We start from the raw sequence: 25,471 nt of genomic DNA, 5'->3' as shown, positions 1-25,471 counted from the left end.
CAATGCTCCAGTCTATCTAGATCCCTCTGCAAGGCCTCCTGTCCCTCAAGAGAGTCAACAGCACCTCCCAGTTTGGTATCATCAGCAAACTTGCTAATGGTACATTCAACTCCTGCATCCAGATCGTTGATAAATACATTGAACAGGACCAGCCCTAGAATTGAGCCCTGAGGAACACCGCTGGTGGCCGGTTGCAGCCAGATGTAGCCCCGTTCGCTACAATCCTTTGAGCCCTGCCGTTCAGCCAGTTCTTCACCCAGCACACTGCGTACTGGCTCATCTCACACTTGGACAACTTGTCCAGAAGGATGCTGTGAGGAACAGTATCAAAAGCCTTACGAAAATAAAAAAACCCTACATCCACCACCTTCCCTTCATCCACTAGGTAGGTGACCTTATCATAGAAGGATATCAAATTAATTAAACAGGACTTTCCCTTTGTGAACCCATGCTGCCTGTGCCTGATGATCACATTATTCTTTAAATGCCTTTCAATAGCACCCAGTATAATCTTCTCCATAGTTTTTCCAGGAACTGAAGTTATACTGACAGGTCTGTAGTTCCTTGGGTCTTGCCTCACACCCTTTTTGTAAATTGGAATAACATGGGCTAGCTTCCAGCAGGGGCCTCCCCAGACTCCCAAGGCCTCTGGTAGATGATCAAGAGGGGTCCTGCCATAACATCCACTAGCTCCTTCAGTACTCCTTCAGTTTGCTAGAAAACTTCCTGAAAGAAACAAGTAGGAACTCAGCCAGCTTTCTTCCCCATCTCGCACAACGTGCCTGGTACTAACCAAGTAATTTCAGATCTTTCCACCAAGTAAATGAAAAATATATTCTAGCAAGAGAGATTTCATGCCTTTCACATTTTAGATAGGTAGGACAATCTAGACCACTATCACTTTAACCTGTGCTTCTGGAAAGCGTTTTATTTCAGGCAATGGCAGGTGAGAAAGAATTATTTAGTCTCACATAGACTACTAAAGATGTAGTTCGGTGAAGACTTTAAACTGGCGTAAACCAGCCTTGCTGATAAAGGAAGTCATCTTATCTCTCCCTTTCTCCTGACTAACCATTTCCACTCCCATGTGGCACTTTTCCTGGGCCTGAATGGCATTGGTAAAGTGATCCCCCTGAGCAGAAGATGAGCGAGAATAGAAAACAGAAATTTGACTATTTAAGCAACACGAGTATGAGAAGGAGTAATTAAAGAATGAGCTCCTCTATCCAGCTCCAGCTGTATACTACAGTAAGATTCATCTACATCAGCATTTTGGTTTGAATCAGGAGCATGCCTCCAAAGTGTACGTCCCAACTCTCTCCACTTGCTACTCTTCGCTTCACATACTGAAATGCTCTCAGGGAATACAAACTGGATTCCTTTCAAATGAAATTAAACCAGAAGATAGGCCCCAACTGTTCAGGGGCATTCAGTCCTTGGGACTGGAACTATTCTGAAGGAACCCCCCAGCACAGATATCAGGGCCTCGGAGCCAACTTTTTGTTTTATAGGTATGCACTTATCAGGCCACAGTGCTTGCCAGAGCAGTCAAAGAGTCCCTGGAGTTCTGCTGTCAAGAGCTAACTGTCCAGCTTTTCCTAAAACCCAACTTCCTCTCAAGCGTGTACTTGAGAGAGAGAATGAAGTAGGGGCACAGAGGATGAAATCTTTTTTCTTTTATTCAGTACCAATAGAACTGCAAATTAATGTCATTTGAAAGGGTAGAGACTCTTAAAGAAGGCCGAGAGATCACTCAAGAGAATGATGAAGGGGAAAAATATAAAATCTGTATTGCGTGGATGAACTAATGAATCCTGATAAGGATCCAGTTGTTTAATGCTGTCCTATTTCTTATTTTTAAAATGCATTAATAAAATCCAGGCTATAGTTCTCTTGCTAAATCACGTATTTCTTCAAATGAAGAATCTTCCTGCCTTTTGCTTCCCTTCCTTTAATCTTCTCCTTTAAAACATTACTCCAATTAGACTTTATTTTGGTGTCACTGATACTCTTGCTTTACAGCTTCTCTTCACCTATTTTTGTTTTTTTCTACTGCAGAAAATGTAGTCAGTGCATGGATGAACGAACAGGAATATTGGGCTTCTTTCGATGTACGCTACAAATCTGGCAACACACAAAGTATTTCTTTGCAAGCAAAGACAGTGGACAGAGAAAAAATATCTCCTGTCTGAGAATTAATGAAAACTTAGGGACTGAGGTATCCCAGTTCTGTATCAAGACAGAAGATTTGTTTTTAACTCTTTTGAGAATTGCTGACTCCATCCCAAACCTCAGGATTCCCAATTTAAATCCTTCTATGCCATTGTAAAGTGCTGCAAATTTGATGGGTTTTATTGTAATCTGAAACAAAAACGTCAGATACTTCCTCTTCCTGAACTAGCTTTCCTATCTTACCTACTCTTTTTCCAAAATGACTCCTACTTCATCACTAAAAAGATTTATTTAGATATAGAGAAGACTCTCAGCAAGAACGTAAAAGCAAGAAAATAACAGTGACCAAGCACAACCTGTTATCTGGGATGTACACCAAAGGGTGAAGGCATGTAAGACAACAGAAGGAAGGCAGTCATAGAAAACTGTACTTTAAGGCGTAGAAATTCATACATAGGTTAGCAAAAGGTGTATACCCTGACTGAGAAATACATTGTGATGACCAACTTAAGGAATCAAGCATCAACAAACTGGCTATCAGTACAGCCCATGGGAAAAGCCCATCTCCTTATTGGAGAGATGAGATCCATCTCTTGAGGGAGAGGAGAAAGGGCAAAACTAATGCAAATAAATAATAAATAGCTCAATGTGGCTGAACTAAAAGCCCATGGGAAAAGCCCATCTCCTTATTGTGTACTTGAGGGAGAGAAGAAAGGGCAAAACTAATGCAAATAAATCATAAATAGCTCAATGTGGCTGAACTAATCCACAACAGCTGAATTGCAGATAGCAGCCCCAGTACTAATGCTGCTATTTGCCACCACCCAGTTCTCAGGAGCTTTGTCTCCGATACCTGTACTGGGCCACTGTTCAGAGTCTTACTGCCCAGTAAGAGAAACTCTGACAGGGTTGGAATGGTACAAATGGTGAGAGATCACCCCTAATGATTGGGATTATTTCAGTCCCAAAGCTTAGCCAACCTTAGCTCCAAGTTAATTCCTTCCTTTACCATTTCTCTCTAACCCTTTTCCTCACAAGAATGCATAAAGCTTATGTTGCAGGTGACTGAGATGTAACTGGATGCTATAAAAACCAGAATGTCAGTGCCTGAATTGTAAGTTTGTTGCTTTTCCATTTTCCTTCCACTTCCTTGTCTTTTATTCGAAGTTGCAAAAATATAGCTTTGGAGTCTTTCAGTCCCATTGGGCTAATTTCATTTAATTTCAATTTAACTGAAGACTGTGTTTTAAGGAAAGCCAATATTCTCTCTCTTTGCTCATTTAATGAATATCCCACTTTTATTTGTACTTTTCATTGAGCAAGTAATTATGAGTCTAATGTATAATCCTTCTACAGGTAATAAAACTTAGAGAGGAGCATGGAAATGCCATTCAGAATGCAGCCCTGCTGCCTGAAGATTGCACCACATGTGATGACGAGGAGGATACTTCAGCTAGTTTATAAAATTTGCAAACTTTAGGCTGTAGCACCATGCAGAAAATCAACTACACATGAAATTGTTCATATTAGAGACAACACAGTGTGCCCAAACGTGCATATGCTACAAATACGATGTTTTTTAAACACTACAAATAACTGTTTCTAGAATTGAAGTGATCCTATGCATAAAATACAGGATTCCTTATCTATTATTACACAAGTTTGATACGAATTTCAGTTTCAGCAGTCTCCAGCTGAAACACGCTGGATTAGCCTGGGTCAACCCAACCACAAAGCTTTTTACAGAATTGAAACTCTGCTGAACGCTGGTTTGGTCTTGTACTTGGTACGAGAAACACTAGTGCGCGCTTGGTCTGTGAAAGACAACAAATTATTCATTTCAAAAGCTCCTGTTTGATCTTCTTTTAAACCATTAATTGCCCAGAAAATTGAACTAATAAGGATTGGTTTCCTGTAGTTATTGGCTCATTTAAACTCTTCCTGAACCTGAGGCATTCATAATGCCTCTTTATTATATGGATATTCTGGTATTTAACGTGAATTGAGATCGAGCCACAGTCCTTTCCTCTGGGAGGGCTGGAACACTGCCCTCCTCCCTTGGTTATTTTCCCTAGCCATGTAGGATCTTCATTTTTTTGACTTTTGCCCCTTTTTTAAATTCAGCTAAAAAATTGGTTTCAAAGAAACTGGAAAAAATAAGGGAGACACATGCACACACGCAAAGTATGATCTCATAAGCCTTATTTTCACAGGGACAGGCTGAAAACTTCATCATCTACAAACAGCCAGAAACTGAAATACATGCACGGAAAGGAAAAGGTGCCTGGAATATAAAGGTGTCCTTTTCCCTTGGGGTACAACTGCATATACTCAATACTAGCCCAGAACATAAGATTAATGCTGATTCTATAAAACCATACATCTTCTAATGAAAACACAGGAATATCTTTAGCCAAGACAGAAGCAGAGGGTACTGAGGTAGTCTCTGGGTGTGATTTATTTTCCCTTTAAAAAAAAAATCTCTAAAGCAATGGGCTGAATTTTTTGTTTATTTACACCAGGGACTTACTACAGCAAGTAATATAAGAAGAAAATTTATTCATGGGGTTTTTACTGACTGTAATTGGCTGCCGACTGGATCAGAGGTGTTTCACTACAAAATAACTGATTAAAGAAGCAGAAGATGCTCAGTTTAAGCCTCTCCTAGCTACACTTCCCTCTGTAACCAGTGGATAGCAGAGCTAAAATCTAACTCAGCATGTCTGTCATGGCGTTCTTCGAAAGCAACTATTTCACAGAAATAAGGATAATTATTAAAATGTATTCTTTTGCATATACATCACCAAAACACTGACAAAGTGTCATGTTGAATATGTGGTAGAGAGCACCACAGGATAGATCACTCACATTAAAAACTGTCTTGTGCACTGAGTGAGTGGAAGAAATGAAATTATGCCCTTGGAGTAATTTATTAGTGTAACATTGCATAAACAATTAGGATATTTCTCGTAATTTGAGGTTAAGTGGCTTGTGGGCAACTCCTGCACTACTAGCAAATTGCCTCATGTTTATCACAGAATTATTCCTTCTGTCCCGGGTCAGTTATGTACAACCTAGAAAGGAAGAACTGGAAGTTGCCTAGACTTAATACTAGAAACCAACAAGAAGATCATGGCTTAATCTTAGACAACAACATGTGAATAAGAAGAATGTGGTTAACATTGCAATTCTTTCCTTGTGCTCCTCCTGCCTTTTGTAACCATCCACATCACCAAGCCTCAGCTACCTTATGCACTGTCAACATCACATACAGCAATCTGTTTTGCACTTGGAGTGAGTTTGACCTCTTAGCATGGTGACATATAGTATCACGAGGTTGTGATTTGCCAGTGGTGGGATAAAACATGGGACAGTGACTCAAGAGCCAGTTGTTCACTATTCCTGGTGGATTTAGGGTGATGATTTCCGAAGAGATACTGAATTGTTCCACTGCATTTTGACCTAAAGTCAACTAAGAGTTGACAGTTTTGGCTAGATTGTGTGTCAACCTTTGTATCTGCAAACCTAAAAGAGAGAATGAAATTCAGACGATGAAAAATTATAAGGCAAGCATAAGGTCTGTTCAAATACTTGCAGCTTTATCTTCCACATTCCTTACACTTCAACTTTATATCTATATAGGCAGTATCTTGGGTGTGGCTAGAGTCACCTCTCCTTTTCATAAAGTCTGTCCAAAATTTTTCTCCCTTAAATAATTAGAAAATATCACAAGTAGCAAAACCAAGTTTGTTGTTGAATCAGTTTGTAACTCTCTGCAGAACCAGGATTCACTTAGCGGCCTCTGAAATAGCAGGATCTATGTGCATCATACCACACAGTTGGCATGCTTATTCTTCCAGCGTAAAGGACCGTTACTTTGTTTTCCAACAGACAGAATATGCACCAGCAGGCTGGTCAATTTATTGTTGAGATGAAGCAACAAAGATTTATATAGCAACCAGTTGTTATTAAACATTAGTTTGTAGGTATAGATACACTGAAAGAGAAAAACAAAGAGAAAAAAGTATGTACCTGTTGGGTAGTGTTCATTCACTGGCCAGCTGTCAACCTGAAGTGTGGCATTGCCACCATTCCTGGTAAAGCGTACCACGTGGTATTTGCCATCATTTACAGGTGTGCTTTCCTCTTTAATAGAGATGTCCACTGTGCCAATATTGAAGACTACACCAATCTTGCCTTGCTCCTAAAAGAAAACAAAAAAGAAACAAATGCTTGTAAATTGCTGCCTAGTAGGAGAATGTTCTTGGCCTATAAATCTCTAATGCGTAATTGCGCTGGTAGATGGCACTGAAGAATACACAGAATCGTCATTTAAAGCTTTGTCAGGACACATTTCATTGGCTCTGCTTCAATACAAACATTGTCTTTTGCACTCTTCTTTACAGTATTCACCTGAACACAGTGATTCATTTGTTCCCTTAAAACATCACAGAAGACAGGTGAGAAATCAGGCAATAAAAACCAGGAGACGTGGATAAATAGTTATTTGAGCAACATCTCTACTGATTATTAGTAGTCACTTGTTCAATTGTCATCTGAAATACAGCCACAGGCAGGCTGAATCCCAACAGCTGTTTGTTCTGTTATTCTGCTTGTGAAACAAACAGCCCCCACCCCAAAACAAATAACCGTGGGATCCAGCAGGGAGAATGCAGTTACAGGATGGATGGGATTAGAAGGGAGCAAAAATGTAATTAGCCAACTTTAACTTCGACCACCTGAGGGAAGCTAATTGCTCTTAAACTAAATGGAAAACCTTCCAGACTTTCAAAAGACAGGAGTGGCCACAGTCTTTTACTTTTCTACATCACACCCCAGACAGTGCCTTACCAATAAAGCAGTCCTCCATAGTGTTTTCCCAAAACTTCCACCAGTCACTGACTGAAAGGGAAGAGCGGGCAAAGCCAGTTGTACTAACCATAACACCTCCTGCAGCACCAGTCATGTAGTTCCAAGTAATGACCGTATTCAATGACTTTAGGTTGTAAAATACACACCCAGAGTATATTCAGATTAGATATCCACATTTAATACTACTGATTTAAACAGTGCCAGAAATTCCCGTCACTGTACAGTATACAATTAACAGGAATGCATCTTCAAGCCCACAACAAGGAGAGGCACAGTACGCTGGTGTCAACATTTATGAAGGCCTATTAGGTGTACTGCACGGATTCAAATCTGGTGCAGACAGGCAGAACTAAAATGTATCATATAGGAAGCCAATACATTTGCTAGCTATCCATACCATAAAATTGGCAATAGCTTTGTTAACCCTCTCAACAGAAAAATCAAGGAAGAAACAACAACAGAGAGTAGATGGCCATCTCGTATCCAAATATAGCCTTTTCAAAACAAAACTGAGGTATACTAAAGGGGCAAGAGACAATTTTGTTACTGTTATTACCTTACATAATCTGCTTGGTGGGCAGAGGACTCCATCCTTCAGGGCTATTACCCTGGCTCACTTCACTACATTCACGTTAGCAAATCTCAGCAATAAGAAAGAAACCTCTCCTCTTGCACTTGAGGGCCACCTCAGATTCCTCTCCTGGATTTACTCCTGTCTCCTGGAATCAACAGACTTTTGCCTTAAAACTCCCATGTCTTCCCATTTCTCACAGAGGCCTTTCCCGATTCCTACTTTACCTTACATTTCAAAGTTTACTCATACCAAAATACTCATCACAAGTTCCTTATATCTTCAATACCCTTCTTTTTTTGGACTTTTTTTTTCCCTAACACCATCCCCCCCTGGTCTTCAGACTACAACACTGTTATTAGGAAAGGAAAACAAACAGTCCTGGAGCTGAAGAGGTCATTAAAAAATTTGGACTGTGCTTCAACTACTTGAAGCTTAGCACTGTAACAGTAAGCACCCTGGTTTTTCTCTCGTTATAATGGTAAATTTTAGATTCTGCTAAATGTATGCTGGATATCAACAGCCTCATGTACATTCACACTGCTATGCTTTGGATGGACTTCCCTTCAAGATGTCAATAATTTTTTTTCACTGGAACATGGGGTAAGTGGCTTGCTGCTCCCAGCAGATGCAGGAACTCAGATACCATTTGGAAACAATCAACCTTTCTTTTCTTATGCTACCGCAAAAATAAGGGAGTTTTCCGCGAACAGAGATTTATTTCAGGTAAAACCATTGCTGAGGCACAGCTTTACCATTTCTTTGACATAAGAATTAAGTGATCTCCCAACACTGTTTTAGTGACTCTTTTGCTGGGAACCATATAATTATCTTTGTCTGCATAGCAATTAGTGAAGAACAAGTGATTAATTTTTGCTCAAAGACTCAAAGAATGTCTACTGACCAGGTAACCTGGCTACTGACTCCATGTGGTTTTGCAAGGTGCTGCCTTATAATCAACCTCTCGGACAACCTCTCATACAGCTTTTCAATCACCATCAATACATCAAATCTTCTTTTGCAAACTGTGGCCACTCTGAGAAGAGTCCACCTTGGTGAAGGCATAACATAAGCAGGTAAGATAAAGAGCTGCGCCTTGTCTAACGGAACAGATCTCCACCACCACAGAAGAGGAAGGGATTAAGAGGTATTCAGCAGAGTGAAAGCTGTGTACCTTCAAGCCCTACAGGCTTAATGAGGCAGAGATAAAAACTTGCAAGTAGGGAAAGGGATGGTGGGAAGTTTAGCTAATCTCCCCTGCAGAAGGAGAAAATGTTTCCGATCTCTCCTTTGAGAAAAAGGAGATAGCACCTTTCGCCATTCCCTTTCCCTGGGCTTGAAGGAAAAACCCTATTTAAAGGGCTAGTGATAACCCATGGATAAGAGGGCAAACTGGGAAAGAGATAAGATTCTGGAAGTGTAGGACTGCACACTGCCAGTGGCCTTTAGTCTGCTGGAGAGAGGAGGGAAATGAGCAAACTGGTGCCCTCCCCATCCCAAGCAGATCGCCACCCCTTCCCCCCGAGGGAACACAGCCCTTCTAAAAGCAGCGTAACACTTTGTTGCAACTGAGAAATGCAAAAATTTGTCAAAAAAAAAAAAAATCACAGGCCTGACTGAAGGCCTACTCCAGCTTTCTTCAGTCCCCCCTTGGGAGAGCTCCCTGTGACTCTTTAACACAAGTTTTGCAGAAGCACAACTTTATGCCAGATTTTGATACTCTTATTTGGACTGAGTAGGAGCTTGTAATGAAAATGGTTCTGTTCCAATTACCAGGATAAAACACAATATAATACAATACGCCAAAAGCAGGGCTATTGAAGCCAAACTGCACACACAGACTTCAAGATACAGTTTACTCGTGATATTTTATATCTCCAGGGCACCAGACAGTATGAAAAAAGCAACAATTAGTTTATGCATTCCTGGCAGAAAAACAAAGTGAAGCAAAACACAAAGAAAATCCTACAGCAAAGAACAGTGACCATGGACACAGGGGGCAAATCCAGGATTTATTTTCAAGATCTCTTCAATTCTGCTTTCCTAGACTACCACACCTCATTAAAAGCAGCTTTTACCAAGACCTACCTTCCTTCTAAATCTGAAAGACAAGCTTTACTGTTAAACTTTAGCACTTCATGATGGACGTGACCTTTCATTCCTTTCCCCTTACATTCAGCTTGTAGATTTTCTTTCCATGTTACCAAACACAGGTATTAACTAGACCAGTAAGTATGTGACAAAGAAAGGTTTACCTTTGAGCCACTATCTGTAATGTTTATTTTGTAGTTAAAGAAAAAAAATCCTAACCATACAGCAAGGGAAAAGCTGCATGCAGAGCCACACAGAATACGCAAGTTACATGCTCCAAAAGGGTTCAAGAGAATTTTAACAGACAGTGTGCGTTTTTTCCTCTCTGCATCGGTATACACTGGGCTGCCCCAAACACTTTCCATGAAAAAGTGACCATTAATTAATGTTTTTGAAACCTCCAAGTGACATCAAGTGCTAGCACTATATCTTGGAAAATTCAGAACCATTTTATTTATAAATAATGTAGTGAACTCTGTATTCAATCTGTATTTTACTTCTCCCCTTCTTTATTTAAGGCTACTGTGCCAAAAAGGATTTTTAAAGTTCCTCAAGAATTTGTCTTTTGCTGATTTGTCCCATAAAATTGTTGCCCTCAAAAGCCACATTACCGTTTCCTCACTTACAGTCCTTCTGGAGATAAACTTCTGCCATGATGTCTCTAAGACTTCAGGCAAATAATTATGATCACATAATGGAATGGTTGTAGATAAATTATAAGAACAAAAACCCCCAAAGTACTAAAAAGAATGTACAAGGCCTCACCTTGACCTCTCTATTCTACACCATGTCCTTCCACAGGCTCCTGGCAACAGTTTCTTGTTACATGCATTGTTACCAGAACATTTTGAACATTATTAAATTATATAGGGGCTAATCTACAGCCTGGATCAGGAGATCTGCAATCTATTGCTTGTCCGTAAGCATTATTTCACTTTGGGCAACTTCTTCTTTTACCTTTCCGTGAAACAGATTCTTCATCTGTGACAGAGGGGTGATAGTCAAGTATCTTTCCAAGCTCTACAAGCCCTGTAAATCCAGATATATTTTACTTAAACATTGATGATATCCTGACAATCCTAACTCTTTCAGCCCTGAGAGCAACTACAATCCAAGAGGAGGAAGTCCTAAGGTTTTCTCAGCTTCTACTTTCAACTCCCAAACCCATTCCTTTCCTCTGAAGGGACCTCAAGAACATTTCTGAGCTCTGTCATTTTTGCAGGTATGTTTTTTCTTTTGTTTCCCTCCACCCAAGGAGAACTAGAGTCTGTCTCCATGCAAGTTGTCAGGCCTTTGTTTACTCTGTGCTGTGCCTTTACATTTGGAAGGCATCTGTCTTTCTGTAGCAGACCAGGTGGAAACAAAGTCAAATGGGGGTGGCAGTGATTTTGCAGTTGGAGTGTGTTAGAGATGACACATACGTGAACAGCCACATGCACGGTACGCTCTGAAAAGGGCTTTACCTTTGGGTCTTCTTTTTCTTATTCTAAAATTCAAATAATCCAGACTGAAAGTATATAGCTGTTCCCTGTGTGCAGAAAGCATTTCATTTCAAAAACCAAGAGAGAGAACCCCAGGCAATAGGACAAATCCTACTCTCAGCTGCATCAATATGAATCGATAGCAATTCTGTTGAAGAAACTCGATTCCTACTGATGCAAGTGGAAGCAGAGTTTATTCCAGTATCTTTGTTTTGTTTCTTCTTCTGAAACTAAATGTAAAAAAAAAAAAAAAAGCATTTATAAAACATAACTCAAATCCGACTAGAATCCCAGGATAACTGTGTTTTCTCACACTCATTTTACTTCATCATTTTTGAATAGTCACAACTGTGCAGACTGCCTCCTCCTGCCCTGGCTGGTTCCAACATGACTAGACATCAGCCCAAACCTGGCAGACAATATTCCTAGTTACTGCTTCCTGAAGATCACTGCTGACTTTGCTGCTCTCATTTGAAAGCGATACAAGCTTTACAGTAATACAACAAGCCACTTTGCACTGTAGGAAGGTTTTATAAACTTCCTTCTTCCCACAAATGCCACACACATACACTTCAACTCTGCTACCCTCTAAATTCAGGAAAATTGCTTTGTTTTCTTATAACCCCAAGCACTGCGCTTCCTGGAATGGCTTACTTCTACTTAGGCTCCTCAGACTTGCAGTCTATGTTTTTAAAAAGAGATTGAACTTTTATTTCTCCCTCTTTGGAATTTTTTCCACTTTATTCTTTAAGTCTTTCTTTGCTTGATTTCCTTTAGGTTTTTTTGTTTGTTTGTTTGCTTGCTTGTCTGGTTGTTTTTTATTTTTGCTTTGCCTCAAACTAGATTCTGGATGCTAGTCCAGCTGTCAGATCGCTCGCTTTCTGTGGTTTGGGTGACTTTGCACAACAGTGCCAAATGTAATGAGGTATCCAGGAGAACTGAAGGTATAGATGTATATTCCACAGAGGACATTCACTAATTACTACAACATCAAATCACTTTATGTGAACTTTCACTGTAAACAGAAACTCAGAAAATTCTTTACTGATTAGAAAGGTAGTAAAAACCAGCACTGTGCTTAGAGGACCCTTCTGAGCTGCAACTAGAACTAAATGCATGGCTGGACAGGCCTTTCCAGTATATGTATATCAATGGATTTAAGAAGGGGAAATATTAGAACCTGTATTCAGCACAGATTATAAGGTAGTTACTTCTACTCCACTCTGGTCATATTTAATGCCATTTTTAATACCACTGGGAGGTAAGTCTGAAATCAGAATTCAATGTATACAAAACTCTAGAGTTGGGTAAAGGGACAGCTTACTGGATGAAGTCTTCCTTTATCCAAATAATGATGGCAGGGAAGGCATGCTCAAGAACCAGTACAGCCACCCTGGCAAATATAATAATGAACAAAAGCAGCAAATGTTGTTAAAGAAACGACAGGCACTGAAGCTCACTTGACTTGGAAGCTTTTAATCAGGGTTCCGACACTTTACAGTTATCTTGAAAGAAGAAAAAAAAAAATGTTATTAAGGTAGAAGGAGGTATACAGGCCAGCTAGTTTTGGCGGATTTTTGAGGGCTATTATAAGGAGCTGTAGGTTGTTTTTTGTTATATACCGCTTCTTTAAGGTGCTGAACCAGATCTACTAAATGCCAGTTACAAACCTATTTATCAGAGAGAACGATACACACACAGGACAAAATAAATAGAAATTATTACCCTTCAGGGCCATGGTTTTTAAAAGAAGCAATTCTCACAGATACATAATTTATAAGGCTAAAAAGGACAATTGTTATAATCTAGTCTCCTCTAAAATTTTATATGAGGCCATATATCTTGTCTGAATTGATTCTCTGTTGAACTATAGGATATATTTTAGAACAACACTTATTTGTGATTTGAACATTTACAGCTGAGGTAAGAAGCCTCAGAGTCATTGCAGTTGCTTCTTTGATGAGATTGGCCCAGTGCTGAACATGGTCAAAAAGGCAAGTGGAATGTCAAGAATTATAATGAAAAGGAACAGTGTACAAAAGGAAAATCTCTGTTATAAGTTAATGGTGCACCTTTGACTTTAATTCTTGAACACAGTACACAGATCTGTACAGGCTGTCTCAAAAATAAAAAGAGGAGATATAAAAGGTTCAAAAAAGTACCACACTTGAAATTGTATGTATAAAACCATAAAAAATAGAGATGATTCAGCACTTTTTTTTTTTAATAACTCAGAGAACTACAGATATGTAATAAAATCATTTGGTAATACAAGTTTAAGCAAAAAAAGTACATTTTTAGACAGTACATAACTGAATTGTGCAACTCTGTCACAGAATGTTTCAGATGCCTAAGATACATTCAAAAATAGACAAATTCATGGGAGGAAAGTCAATCAAGAGCCACTGAACACAACAATGTGACTATAACCTCCTGCTCAGCAGTTCCTTAAAAGCAGATCACTACCATTTCTTTTAACTTTTGCTTCCTATATTGAAAAACCATCTAGCACCATACTTCTATAAATGACTTGTAAGACTGTGATCAAGTCAAAACTTTCTTGAAGGTTCTTACTGATTCTTATCCATTTTATAAAGTGGTGAAACACTGAAACTGGCAAAGATTAATGAGAATATAATCTTTTTCATTGAAGGTTTAGAAAGGGTAGTTCAGATAAACATCTGCCACGGCCAGGCTGCTGTATTTAGTCCTGCCTCAGAGTAAGAAAATGCTAGAGCAGATGACTTAAGGTTCCAGCTTCATCTTTCTGTGACTGCAAACTCTCGCCCCAGCTTTATAGAGCATAAGGGAAAACCACTCAGCTCTCTGAGTTCTCACTTGAAAGCAGGTTTTCCAGTCCATCATTTAATCTTCCCCATGGCCCCAAAACTCCTTCAGTTTACTAATGTACTTCAGTTCTTCAAACGTAGACATCAGAAATGTTTAACTTTAGTTTACAGACATTACACAGCCACTTTGGTTTTTATGTTCAAAGACCACATCGTATCTTTTGGCCACAATCTACCACGGGGGCTCACATGTGAGGCTTATTCACCACAACCAACAGTTTTATTCAGGAGTGCTCTCTGGGAGTGTCCCTTGTATTGAAAGATGACCTCTACTCTTTGTTTTGAGACACATTACATTATTTAGCTCAAATAAAATGTATACCAATTTCCTTGTTAAGAGCTTACCAAGCTTTCCAAACTGCCCTTCGGACACAGACTATTAGATAATACTTTTTTAATGGCCTGTACTACAAAAAATTGTAGCACAGCAATACCCTGCTACTAAAGTATGTCTTATTCTTTCCTGTTCTTGAAATTTTTTTTTGACCAAACACCCTTGCAATATCACAGAAATACTGAGTTACCAGTGGGATGTGAAAATGCAGTTCTCTTGCTTTACTTTTACCTTTTCTCCTTCTCTCCCCTTTGTCTTTCCCTCTTTCAATCTTTGCCTTTTGCCTAATAAAAGTTTCTTTTACAAACAAAACTATCCTGAAGGCAAGCCAAAAAAAATGGACAAGAAGCTCAATTCTGTGACAGCTGTACCAGAGTCAGGAGTGATTAAGTACTACATCACACACAAGATATTTCGGCCAAAGAAAAGCATGTATGAGATACAGAAGCCCCTTGTTTTTTTCAGCCCAGATACCCTGCATCTGATAAGAGCTTTGTGTATCACTGCAGGTTTTTAGGTAACATTAATACACAACATCAACAGAATTACACTCAGGAGTTAATTTTGCACCAGAAGTTTCCATATTTCATGTAAGATGATATCATCAGTACGGCTTGAGACCTTTCAAATTTTAACTCACTCATAAAGGTAATCAAGTCTAGCTGCAGTACATGGTTGAAAGACAGAAAACATTTCTTTTCTGCTTTTACTGCTGCTCTGCTGTACCTTGAACAAGCCACTTCTGTTTCTCTCCCTCCATTTTGTCTTTTTATACTATGAAGCCACAGGCTTATCAAACAGCATATTTGTATATTATCTACCACAGTGGAGCCCTGGTATCCAGTGGGGCCTCCAGACGTTGTTGCAGTACAAATAATTACTATCAAGCAGAGTATCCTGATCTACAGTATCACCACTACCATGACCAGGCTTATACTAAGCTCACCCTAAACCCATTTCCTCAAAATCTGGGGAACACTGTGGCACATCTAGTTGCTCTTACTTAAATCTGACACCCGCTGAGCAAAGCCTAGTAATCAGTGATATTCAGCGGTCTTAAAGGGGAGGCTTGCTTCTGTGCTAGTCAGTGCATAGGACTGTGTGCCCAGTTAAATCTTTTCTTCCCATGACCTAGGAAAACACAGTACACTGCCAGTCAATTACCAGGCAGTAAAATGTTACAAGAAATACATGTAGGTGTGTTTAGGCCACACAATTTGTGGAAAACAATTGTTGTTACACGGCTGGTGAAGCTCGAGCCATGAGGCTGTTAATCCCTCTCATGGATGGATAGCATAATGCAAGTAAAGAAACAGAAATTAGCAGCATGCTGAAAAGGGGCATTTCCTAGGGAAACAGAATTCAAACCGAATTCAGAAAGTAATACCTGTCCATTGGTTCACTAGCAAATACATTATTCAAATGGCTAATTTGTTCCCCCAGCTTACAATACGCATCATGAAAACCTGCCCTATCTGATGGTGTGAACTCCAGATATAATTAGGATTAAACATTCTGATGGTGCCTTTTGAAAATATTAATAGTATACCCTGGAAAGTTTTGTGGAATGATACCTTTTAGATATGATTCTGGACTAGGGCAGAAGCAGGAACCATTCTGAATGCTGATGTTATTCTAAAGGACTGAGCCAATGCATACTGTGTGCTGCATTTTAAACTCAAAGCATCCCCAAGCTGCTGCACTCCTCCTGCATTACAGAAGTTGGCTGATTAAAAGCAGGCCTTCACATTTCTGTTTCTAAGTGCTGCCACATAACTCACTCTTCAGAAAAAAATGTGACCAGCTGCTAAAATGTCACATCCACCCAATAAAGAAATGACTGCAGCAGCAAGTCAGATTTTAATAGGGCACAAGAACAAGCAACTTGCTCAAAAGCAGAGGTCTTCCAGGAGAAAATGTATCTCCATCCATCTCACAATGTCTCCCTTGGAGTTTTAATCCGCTGGGTAACATTGCCAACAATTTACGCTGACAGAAGCTAAAGTGGCAGTTACACAAAATACGGCATCAAAGATCTGATACTTACAGGCAGCATGGAATAAACTACGTACCTTAACTACTAGGCTTCCTTATCAAGAGCACAATTGTGAGACGTCTGTGGGCTGAAGGCACAGCATATATCACTCTGTAATAGCAATCAGGGCTGTCTGTCTCAACCCATAACCCGCAGAAAAGTGAGCCCTTGTCAAGAAGATGGCATTAAAAAAGGACACTGCTGTCTGACAGGAAAGGTGATCACAAATATCAACTTTCCACCATCCAATTAACCCAAGCGCAGTAGATAGAGAAGTGCAAGGGCTGAAGAGGCTTTGGACAAAATTAATCCCTTTAAACTTGGTTTTACCTAGACTATATTTGTTTGTAAACTCTCTTCTACCCTTAATCATAAACAGTATTGTAGGGTTTCAGAGTGTTCCAAAAATACATGCTCAAAGGTATTATATGACTAAGCACTATATATTACTATATTTTCCTTTTTCAGTGTGTTTTTTTAATGGAATTCTAATAGAATCTAATGCATCCAGGGTCTACGTTCTATGTTCCTTTTGAAATCTACGAAAGAGATTTCATGAACTGTATATAATATCAACAGCATATTGTAAACAAAGTAGTTAGTCTTCTTTACCAGACAATCAAAAGGCTTGAGCTAAGGTTCAATAGGCCCCCCCAATCAAACAAGATAATGAGGAAAATATAAGTATATGTAAACACAAACAGTGCCTGGATTCAATAACAGCTTTTTTCTAGCTTTTCAAAGCTTGCTTTTTTTAAATTGCAGAGTTTTTTTTTAAAGCAAGCATAACGTGGCTTTTGAGATGTGGCTGGACTCCAGCAGAAGGCTTTTCCAATCCTGAATCAAAGGGGTTTCCTAAGATTTTGAATGGGAGTAGAAAATACAGATTACAATATACATGAACAGTACGTGAACAGTATAGGAAACATATTTCTAATGAAAATGCCCTAATTACCCAAAATAATTTACTTCTCTGCAGATTTTAACAACTTTCTATGGCAGAGCTCTACTTGGTAAGGAACAGTGGAATATTAGACAGTGATGGAAAAAGAGAAGAGAAGCACACAGTGCTTTTGAACACACAGCTCACAAAAGGAGGCCGCCAACCAGTACCATTTGCATGTTGGAAAGCAGAGACAGAGAGAAATGACTTGCCAAAATTTTGCAGGAACCAGGAGAAGTTACAGGAACAGACCAAATAATTAAAAAGTCCTTTACTTCTTAGGTCAGTACCTTGTCATTTACATTACCTTGACTTTGCTGCCAAACATTTCAAACATTCATGTTTTACATACGCATAGGATGCACTAACTACTAAATAAATTCACATAGAATCCTCCCATTTTCCTTGACAGCCTTTATATCTAGCTCAATGCACGTTTTTCCACGATCCGCTGTTGGGGGATCTGTCTCTAGTATTTTGTGGTGCCCATTTCTAGGCCCTTCAACGTGATCACCTCTACTCCCAGAGTGGCACTTGGCCCCTCCAATCCCAAAGGCATTTTTACGTTCATCTTCACCAAAAGTCAAAAGGCTGCATCTGAACCTTGTTGGAAACAGCACCTTACAACCGAGACTGAATTTTCCTATGGAGAAAAGATGAGAATTTTACTGAATCAAGATGGGCCGCTGGGAAAAAGTTACAACTTGGCTATTTGCATATTTGTTTTGTGTTGTGGAATTTGCTTACTGTAAAGCTGCTTGGCAAAGTGGTATCAGTCAGAGACCCTTGCCAAGTTTGTATTATGTTAGTTAGGTCAGCACTCCTGATGTCAAATTGAAACTTGATTATTGGGAATGGATGTCGTACAGAAAGCTGAAGTACTTCCAGGATTAATTTTTTGGCACAGTAGGTGTGGGAAGAAGTAGAGAGCAAGGAGAAGATTAATGTCACAATTTCAGCTTCTGTACCTCTTTCTGATATCTTCTCCTCTGTACCTTCTAGGAAAAAAATTACGAGATGTGAAAGGACAACCAATATATCAAAGAAAACTGCTTTCTTAGGGCTCTGCTGAGAGCCTAATCCTATTGCAATCCCAGCTGCCCTTAGATGATGAGGGTCCTCTAGATTCTCTAACACTTTGAAGTCACTGGGATAAACACAAGTGAATTAAGCATGAGGATGCATTCCTTGACTCAGCTTCCCTCTCCGTATGGCCACTCACTCATTCACATTAGCTTCTGTGGGAAGAAGCTATGTTTCATCAGGCCTTCAGGAAGAGACAAAGGACCACCTTTACAGACAACCCTCTATTCGTAAATCATTGTAGCTACCCATCAGGAGCACTGGGCTAAAGGCAACTCAGGGCATGAGAGTTAAGACCAGTACAGAAACAGCCCTAAGATGTCTATTCCTCAGTCAGGGCAGAGTTTTTGTGAGTAACCTGTCAATGGAATTTAGAGCTACAGGACTGCTGTGAATTAGACTATACTGTTTGTGCTTACGCAGTGGAAGGAAAAATTTTCTTGCCTTTGTCCAGCACTCCATGATTTGGCAACACTCAGTAAATATTACCCAAGTACAAGAACAGAGTTCCTCTCTTCATTCATTATTTTCTCAGCATGCTGTTGAAATTAATAGGTCAAACCCTGACATTTGTATTCAGGAGAAAGCCCTACAGAGGACCCAGATCTGAAAAAGGATTTAGCTTGATACTGTATGTTCAGCATAAATATCATAGCCTTTAGAAATCAAATTTTAAAGAACTGCCATTTTGTTTAGGGAAATAAGAGTAAGATGTGCCTTATCTCATCTTTTTGCAATGATATGACTATAGCCCCAACTCCCCAGCTTTTCTCCTTCCTACACAATCTACCCACCTGACTAGCTGATTGGGAGAGTCAATTAAATTGTAACAGGTTGATTGTGTGAAATAGAAACTGAAGGAGAGATAAAGGTGATGGATGTCTGTGGCCAGCTATTATGGGTGTTGTCTGTGGCTGTTCTTCATGCAGATGGAGGACAGTATTGGCAGCATATGGCATGGGAGTTCGGGCTTGGAAGGCAGATACAGCTGACTACTGATAAAAGGAAGTAAAACCAAAGCAGCATGGTGGCTAGCAAGCCAGTATGACAGATTGAACTGTTGACCACCTTCCTAGTTTCTGCACCTCTACACCTTACCCAGATCTCTAGGATCTCACCTCCATTCCTACTGCCTGCCTTTTACCTCTGCCTGCAAAGAGGGAGCCAAGAAGCCTTAGTCGGAAAGGGGCTAAAGCCAATAGCCATTCCGGCAGATGCAACCAGGCAGCAGCCAGTCAGTTGGTGAGGCCGGCCTGGGTGAAAGTCTCATAAAACACTATGAATACTGCTTGTTCCTTGAAAACCTTACCACAGCCTGGATAACTAAGTGCTTTAGAAAACGGTCATTTGGGCACTTTGGTTGGTGGGATACACAGAAGCATAAGGTGATGGAGATCAGCAGCTGTCCCTACAGTGAGACTCTCACTACAGCTTCAATGGTAAGGCACATAAGAGTGTGGCATCCCAGGCCTTAGAGAATAACAGGATACCCTGCACATCACAGAGTCACCTGGCCACTGCTGCCACTGAAGCCAAGGTCTTAATCTTTTGCACTAGCTGTGACCGAGGTTCCTGTGGGGTTAAAAGTTTATTGCCATTTCTTTTTCTCCTGAACAGTTTTAACACTAATCCTGGATAACCTTTCTTCTCACCTGGTTCTCCTTCTTGCCATATCAGAGTTTGGACTTGTTTCTTCTCCCAGTAGATTCCCTGTTTCATTCCTCTTGGCATCTTTCATCCTCTTCATTTCAGAAGACCCAAACTACACTGTAACAGGAAGGGGATTCTCTGAAGACTGGTAAAATCTCAGAATGATTTCACCAGACACTTTGTGATATATTTTCTGAATGTTTACATCAAAAGAGGAGAAGCTGGTTTTAGTTGACCTTCTTGATAAGCAGATATTGAATAGATCATTAAAAATTACCTGCTTTCTCAACCTCACTGATGGGCCTGCCTATGTCCATGCATGATAGTGTAAAGAGTTAGTAGCCACATCCTTTCAATGTCTCTGCTATATCTACGCTATGGATAGACTATGGCCTTCATGAACTTTTTAAAGGGCAACTACCAGCCAGCTCAGTAGAAAATTTAACGTTGCCAGTTTAAAAATAAATACACCAGAAATTATAATAGTGAAAACAGAGCCATTTACCTCTTAGAGCACTGGCTTTCACAGACAAAGAAATGCACCTGAGGACAAAACACATCTTCAGGATCCAAAAGATTATTCTGCAAATTGGTGTACAATGCTAGTGACACAGCCTTGTCAGGCTACAGTATAAAGAAAACTATACCAACAAAACAAAGCAGACAGCACGTGTATGGATGTGGGAGCACTTCAGAAAAAGAAAATAAGGAATGCTGGCATGGATTCCCCGTGTTTGTAGCTATCTCGTGTTCTAGGTTTTCTTATATTAGAGCAAGAAAAAGGACCAGAAAAGGAGAAAATACAATGAAATAGGATGTGTCTGCTTTTTACAACGTTCCTGTTCATCTCTATGGAATCTCACTGCTCCTCTGAATGAATATCATTATCCTCAAATTGCTCTTTACCTCCTTACAATATTAATAATTGAAGACTCTCCTTCAGAAATCGGATGCAGTTTTTTGGGGAATGAGTAATATGAATAAGTTTATGCTGATCCACCAAACATCAGTCATGCTCCTGTACCAAAGCAGAATGTAGTGCATGACATAAGTGAAAGAAGCTCCAGGAAATTCAAATAACACCAGCCCAGATGCAGAGATAATCTATACTATAGCTTTAAGGCTGGATAAAACAAGCAGCTTGTGGTTCTGTATCATGATATCGTGACGGTCTTTTTTCACACTGGAACACAAGTTAACCTAATTACAGTCTCCCTAAATAGATGGGTACAAATGACAGCCTGAATGCACAGCAAATCCCTACGTCAGGGCTCTGAAAGTTTCAGAAGGGTTTGCACAGCTTCTTGCACATCGAGCCTCATACACTAACCGAGAACTGTCCCAGTGCATGAAAGGAGAGCATCAATGAATGGCCAGAATACTTCAGAGAACACAACAGCTGGTTCAACATTTCAGTTTTGTTTTCAAAGAAAAATATCAAAGATTTCAAAGAAAGCACATTATTCTGGCTTTTAAACTTTTCAGATTTTCTGTAGAAAAATGAAAAATTAATAAAAAAATTACAGTGGTTTTATTTAATTACCCAAATTTTGTTAGAACATTTGAATTTCTAGACATACTACTTATTCCTCCATTTGGTCTTTATTTTCATCCTCCCTTTTCCTTTGAAGAAAAAAAGGAAGCAGAAAAGATGACAAAAGGAGATAAAGCAGAAATGTTTTTACAATTTATAAGCCTAAACTGCAGATATTTATTTTATCTGAAGACACAATTTTCTAAAACAGCAACAAAAGTTAGTTTCAGTGGAAAACGTTCAAACTCTAAAAATATGTCCAGTTAAAAAACGGCCTTATTATATTTATTTATTTATACCTTTCCCTCACAGTGAAATATGTGGGTTTCTCAAATTGGAATTACATGCAGAGCATAACCGCTTTGAACTGGTAACTAGTAGGCTCTACTATTATCCTAAAAAAGACACATCATTATAATCTGTTTTAGTATACAGTATTTACTCAGTGCAGTGATGGCTATTGCTAAAGAGGCTGGCCTGCCTTAATCTCCCTGCCAAACTTTGGGCAGCGTTATCTCAAGAGACCAATAAGAAGAATGACTATCACAGGAGATAACATTGCTGCCCTTCTAATAAGGACTCTTCTTGACATTGAAGCATGAGCTACGTGGTGGCAAAGGAAAGTTTGTTGGGTATGTTTTATTCTGGAGTTTGTTCAAATTTTTTGGTAGCGTGAATAAAGGGTGCCTGAAAGAGAGAGCCCAGACATAATCTAAATGTGATGTTAATTCTTCATAGATTAAGTTAGCTTAGCATTTTCATACAGTTGTTTTCTGCTAGAACCCAACATTTTTGTCTGCCATAACTACAACAATGGAATAGGAGAAAAATATTCGAATATAATTTCTTCAGGCAAAGTTATTTGGATCTTATGGTGTTTTGGTGCTTTTTAAAATGCACTTATCAATTCACTTTTACCATGATGCACTTTCTTCTTTCAAGTGACCGAGTCTTGGATTGTTTGGGGGTTATTTTTTTTTTCATATTGCACATTAAATGCTTAAAGATGCCACCCTAATGTAGTACGTTCAGTATCACAGTCAGTGTAACAGCTCTGCAACCTTCAAGGTGGTAATGGATGCATGCACTTCCCCCAGCCTTCAGGGCTACATTCCTTTCTTTCTTTGTGAAACTAGGTAGGTGGTTTCAAGAAGAAAAGGGAACGTGAAAGCCTTGCCCTCTTTTCTAGCAAACGCTTCACCAACAGAATGATCTGAAATGGGAAGGAAGCATGAAAGAGGCTTTCCTGTTTTTGTGAGAAAGGTTAATAGCAATAGCTACATTTAAGAAAGAAAATAAAAAAACTGATGAGGGAAATAAAAAAAACAGCAGCTATGTCTCAATCTGGATCAAAGCGATAGAGAGGGAACTGTGCCAATTGTCTCCTGTGAAGCACCAAGCGTCTCCCCATTTTTATGGATAATTTTATAGGCGTGCAACATACAATACTTAATTAGTGTCTCTTTTTTTTTTTTAAACATCCAACTGCATGCAACAAACAGCAATGAAAACTCCCTACATGCCATCCTCACTAGCCGATGAACCTTCTGGGAGGACTTCAAGGAAGAAGAGTGGGATTCAAGCCCTACAACCCATTCTCTTTTCAGGCTTTCAGGACAGATGGCCAGTGAGGAGCTCTAAATTATTCTCACTGCATACTGAAAACAGACTGGTTTTTGAGGATTTGCAATTTTCCAGCCGTTATCAATTGGGCTGAGATTCTAACTCATTTGCTGGAGACTATCAAACAGCTACAAAAGAACAGTGATCTTCTTTTATTACCTGTGTGGATTGAGTTCAACTGCTAACTAGAAAGGAAGGGTATTGTTTAATCCTGGCACCATTCCTTTGACTTCAGTGACGTTTATCTAGAAACACATTTGGCTTGAAAACTGTTGCTTTAAATTGATCCTCTGAGCCTTCTTAACCCTGTTAGCAGTTGAGGATTGGGTATACTGCATTATTTTCTGAGATTTACCTGTGGTTTATTTGCAAAAGCCACTTTTTTATCATTGCATTGACACACAAATGGAACCTGCACTTAACCCTGCCACATTTGCTAACTGAACACAAATCAAAGATTTCCACTCTTCATTGTCAAAAAGATGAACAATTTTCTGTCCAACTCAAACAGCCCTAGTATATCCAGATCAGTCACTTTCCAGAAATGATGTAAGCCACAATACCAGGTCCTGACCACTAACATCTCAGAACATTTCCCTCTTTTGACTACGGGTTTATGTGTACTTTTCTTGCTGTGACAATCAATTTTGAGAAAAACATTCTGCAGTTCTATTTGTGTATGTCACTTATAAGTTATAGCAGAGCATAGTGCTTTCTATCTTGTATACTAGGGTAGGAACAATGATCTGAATTGCTCCTTCCTGAAGAGCCTCTCATAAAGCTATGAAAAGGAAAAATGGGGGAAATAAAGGAGGAGGCAGACCCACAAAAGCATCAACACCGTGTACCAAAATGCTACTGCTAGCACAGATCAGTGCCTCTATTGGGTGCCTGAGATAGCTGAAAAAGAGAACAGATGCAATCACCTCGTGATCAGAGGTGAGTTTCCTGGATTGTTAAATCAGCAACTTTCCCAAGTGCCAAATGAAATATGTTTTAAATGGTATTTCAAAGTTACAGTTGGTTACATTTGGGCATGCTGACCTTAACAATGTCATGTTAAATATTTTCTTTTTAATTAAGGTAATAGCTAAGCTCTGAGAATGAGTATTGTTTTTCACTTCATTACTTTTACTGTTAAATGGAAAATAAGATATAGAAACAGATTAGCAAAGCAGCATGACAGAAGAGACCCTTCAGTTAGCCTGAACCGTCACCACAATACTCATGGGTCCAGACCCATCAGTTTTTAACGCTAGGCAGGCTGTGTGTGCAGGAGCCCCAATCTCAGAATTGCTCAGCACCCACAGTTCCAAATACAGCTCATAGGATCGACCAGCGTGCACCCAGTCTGACAGTCACGCTAGCTGGTCTCCACACAATACAGGTTAAGCTTCTGCATAAATACATGGAAACTTTTTTTTTAGCCGCAGAAGGGCAGTTCTGCAAGCTCCCTTTCTGTTGGCTGCTGGAGTGTTAACACTGAATCTTCTTCCAGCACGATAAAGGGAAAAGTTACGTATGCCAACAATAACTTAGGAAGCACAGACAATAATCAATATCGCTTACCGAAGTTTAACCAGATTGCAACATGATACAACATTGCTATCATGTAACATAATACTACAGTTTCAAGGGAATGACTTAGATTTGAATTAGAAACTAAACTTAGTAGAGCTATACAGAGACTTTTGTAATAAGAAAGTCTCAAAAAAATTAAGATACTTCAACCTGGGAAAGTTTAAAATGGGAAAGAAAATATGAGATATACAAAATAATGTACAAAACTTGATTCATCTTTTCTGATTAACAGACAACTAATGAAACTAAGATTTCAATTCACTTTCTTTTTTAACACAATGCTCGATCATAATCTAGGCACATACTTGCTACAAAATATTATTGAGACCATTGCATTAGGAGTTAACATTCATACAGATAACAAAAGTTTCTAAGGACGCAATTTTCTTTCTAAGAAACCAAGAATAAAGACTCTTGTGCTCCAGAGTATATGATGAACTGATAGTGCTTACAAAGCAACTTTTGCAAGAGTCCAAACAGGGAGCTGCTTCCTCTTCTTGTGTTGGCTTTGCTTGGTAAAAGTTACTGGCCTAGAAATGCCCTTGTGGAATGGGCTGATTATATTTCTGCATTCAAAATTAGCATTCTGAATATAGGGGCACTTTTTACAAGCTTTCATCATGGATTTGGGTACTGTTTTCATAAGCAGTAA

The 25,471-nt window shown here is 39.4% G+C and overlaps 1 protein-coding gene across 16 annotated transcripts in view; it reads right to left on the bottom strand.

Annotated features, from left to right (window-relative positions):
• NRXN3 (neurexin 3) overlaps window positions 1-25,471 on the bottom strand; it is a 1,034,251-nt gene that overhangs the window by 153,398 nt on the left and 855,382 nt on the right. For all 16 annotated transcript variants that reach the window (XM_009280739.2, XM_019472456.1, XM_019472458.1 and 13 more), the window contains one exon: window positions 6,205-6,376. In XM_009280739.2, the coding sequence (XP_009279014.1) occupies window positions 6,205-6,376 (172 nt within the window). The remainder of the gene's footprint in view (window positions 1-6,204; window positions 6,377-25,471) is intronic.

Source organism: Aptenodytes forsteri, unplaced genomic scaffold (genome assembly GCF_000699145.1).
Source record: "Aptenodytes forsteri isolate BGI_AS27 unplaced genomic scaffold, ASM69914v1 Scaffold193, whole genome shotgun sequence".
In the NCBI taxonomy this organism is placed as follows: Eukaryota; Metazoa; Chordata; class Aves; order Sphenisciformes; family Spheniscidae; genus Aptenodytes; species Aptenodytes forsteri.
This window is presented reverse-complemented; position numbering and strand designations above follow the sequence as displayed.